A 2,859-nucleotide genomic window follows, 5' to 3' on the forward strand; every position below is an offset into this window, starting at 1 on the left:
GAAGGAACCCTGATCAGTGTCACGGTCCTACATTTTATACCGTGTGGCATCGTGATCTTGACACGCTCACGACTAGCCTTAAGGGGAATCAAGCCCCATATATATTTTTCGCCCCGACTTTGTGGCTTCGTCGGACCTTAGGCGAAGTTTGTCTTCGCCAATCCAATATCGCTTGTGCGGAATCCAAGCTTGTTCAACCACACACGCCGCCTGCGCGTGCATGTTCAATTGTCTGCGACACATCCGACTTGCCTCTACACTAGGCCAAGTCATTCGGCTCTACCTTGCCTCTGCTCGAGCCAAGGTCTCTCAATGCAACGTCGCATCTCATTTGTCATCTCGATCCCCATAGACGGGTCTATATATCTTGACGCCACCCCGAGTCTCGGGATGTCGTCGGCCATCATAACTCGCACGGTCATGCCATCGAGAATGGGCCCGCGTGTCTTTCATCTTATTGGGACTTCCCGAACATCCATCCATCTGGGTTCTATAGAGGTATTGGCCCTCCCGTGCCCATGCCGAGTCATTTACGAATACCGTACCGGATAGCGGGTGTATGTAGCAACCTCCAACACGCGGGCTAGGGCGCAATACCGGCACACCCATGTCGTCCGGTACTGTCCTTCAAAAATCCATTTCAAAGAAAATCCATATTTTCATTTTTATTGAAAAAATTATTATAGATTCATTTTTTAATAGAAATTAACAAAAAGAAAATCCTAATAATTTAATAATTGAGACTAATTTTAAGATTTAAATTTCTAAATTAATACTTTTATAAACTAATTTTATTTAGAAATTTAGTGGAGTGATTTATAATTATTTCCTCTTGATTTGATTTAAAATCTGCATACAATTTTTCTAAAATCATAAATAATTTTCAAATAAGTAAAAAAAAATTTGAAGATTATTCCTCATAAAATTTATACATTAACAATTTTTAAATTGATTTGATCTTAATTGATAAAATTATTTAGTTTGAGAAATAACCATTGCTGGATGATGAAAGTCCCACATCGGCTAATTTAGGGAATGATCTGGTTTATATGTGAGGAATACTAACTCCATTGGTATATAAGGCCTTTTGGGGAAACCCAAAGCAAAGTCATGAGAGTTTATGCTCAAAGTGAACAATATCATACTATTGTGAAGAGTCGTGTTCGTCTAACCTCACTATAACCCAAATATCACTAGATACATTATTCAAGCACTTGAACCCACTTGGATCACATCTAGACAAATCGAAGTGGGACAAAGGGCAATGACATAAAATGCACGACGCGGCAGAAAAATATGGGTACATAACCAAACAAACCCGATACACTAAGACTCACAAAAACACGTATGGGTTCAGGGAATTTAAACTATAACATATTGTAACGGGGATCCAAAAAAGAGAAAAAATCGTTTATTCAAAATCTCAAACTATACGATAAATTAATGTTTTTAAATAAAATTTTGTCCTATTCACTTGGTTTTAGACCATTGTCATGCCCAAAAAGTAGATTAGGACAAATAAACAAAAAGCTTCAACTCATGAATTCTAGGAGCTCTATTCCCTTGGTTTTAGATTTTCATCATGCCACCCGTGTACGGTATTCCACTGCTCTTGATCCAAGAATCACCATGAATAAACATCGAAGGGGTGAAATTGATGGCCTGTTTTGTTGTGATCTGTTTAATTCCCTGCCACTTAACTCTATTTTCTTTTGGCGCACCAGGTCCTCTGTTATCGAACTCTGTGTAAAACAATGTCTTAAGAGTAGAATCATCACTCCATCGCATCCAACCTTCAGGATGGATCAAGTCGTCGATTTGGCATTGCATGATTACGGTTCTTGAATACTTCTTCCATGGGCGACCAAGGTAGGACTTACTCGTATGGCGAATGGGGTAGAACTCAGGGTCGGAAGAGATGATGCAATTTTGAAGGACGATACCAGTGGGCTCATCAATCTCCATTCGACCTTGGGCAGTGACAAAGCATGTTTGATTCGGCATTGGCTTTCTCACTAAGATCTTACAGTTCTGTAACACGACAGCAGCATTGCCAAAGATGAAATCAACGGTACCGGAGATTGTGCAATCTCGATAGAATTGACGGTTGGTTTGGGGGTAGAGAGTATCTTGATAGCCGTCCATTCTACAATTGTAGAAGATTGACATGTCGGATTGAACTCGGAGTGCCACGGCCTGGTGTTTCTTAGGCCCAGCTGAGTTATCGAACCACAAGTCTTTTCCAATGAAGTTGGATCCGATCGCCGCTGTTAAGAATATGAAATCATGTTAAATTCCGTTATTGAATTCGTATGAATATGATTATAAACTAGATGGTAACTTACCAAAGGTAGCACTTTTGAATGTGGGTGTTCCATCAACGACATTCTTGCTACCTGTGATCTTGGTCTTAGTCGGGCCGTCTCCAATCATCATGACGTAGGTCATTTTTTTGTCCACCATCACTTGCTCTTCATAAACTCCTTCCTTCACATAAATCACAAAGGTTGTATTGCTCTTCAATGGTACCTCTTTAAGGGCTTCAGTTATTGTCTTGTACTTTCCACTCCCGTCTTTAGCCACCACCACATTCGCCTTGATGTTAGCTCCAGTGGCCTCGAGTAGCCCTCGTCTGTCGCTCACCCAAGATGGCTCTTCCTTTTCTTCATTGGAATGCTCTGTTCGAAGTTGCCGCCCCGTTTGTAGCAGTCCCAGCTTCTGCCACAAAGTGGTCACAAGGGATGTAACCTCACCCACCATCACAAGCCCATTGGCGGTCATTTCTTTTGACGTCTTCAACAAATTCTTCATCTTTTCACCAGTATCGCCAGGAACATTCTCGAAACCATCCAAACAAGT

The 2,859-nt window shown here is 41.0% G+C and overlaps 1 protein-coding gene across 1 annotated transcript; it reads right to left on the reverse strand.

Moving 5' to 3' along the window:
• Positions 1-1,468: 1,468 nt before the first annotated feature.
• LOC111475395 (probable pectinesterase/pectinesterase inhibitor 21) lies at positions 1,469-2,853 on the reverse strand (the record flags this gene model as incomplete). Its single annotated transcript, XM_023119875.1, has 2 exons — positions 1,469-2,267; positions 2,346-2,853. Coding segments are annotated over 2 exons (1,206 nt in total), but the record flags the coding sequence as incomplete, so codon positions are not given.
• Between the last annotated feature and the right edge of the window lie 6 nt (positions 2,854-2,859).

The sequence above is a fragment of the Cucurbita maxima genome, unplaced genomic scaffold, assembly GCF_002738345.1.
Source record: "Cucurbita maxima cultivar Rimu unplaced genomic scaffold, Cmax_1.0 Cma_Scf01394, whole genome shotgun sequence".
In the NCBI taxonomy this organism is placed as follows: Eukaryota; Viridiplantae; Streptophyta; class Magnoliopsida; order Cucurbitales; family Cucurbitaceae; genus Cucurbita; species Cucurbita maxima.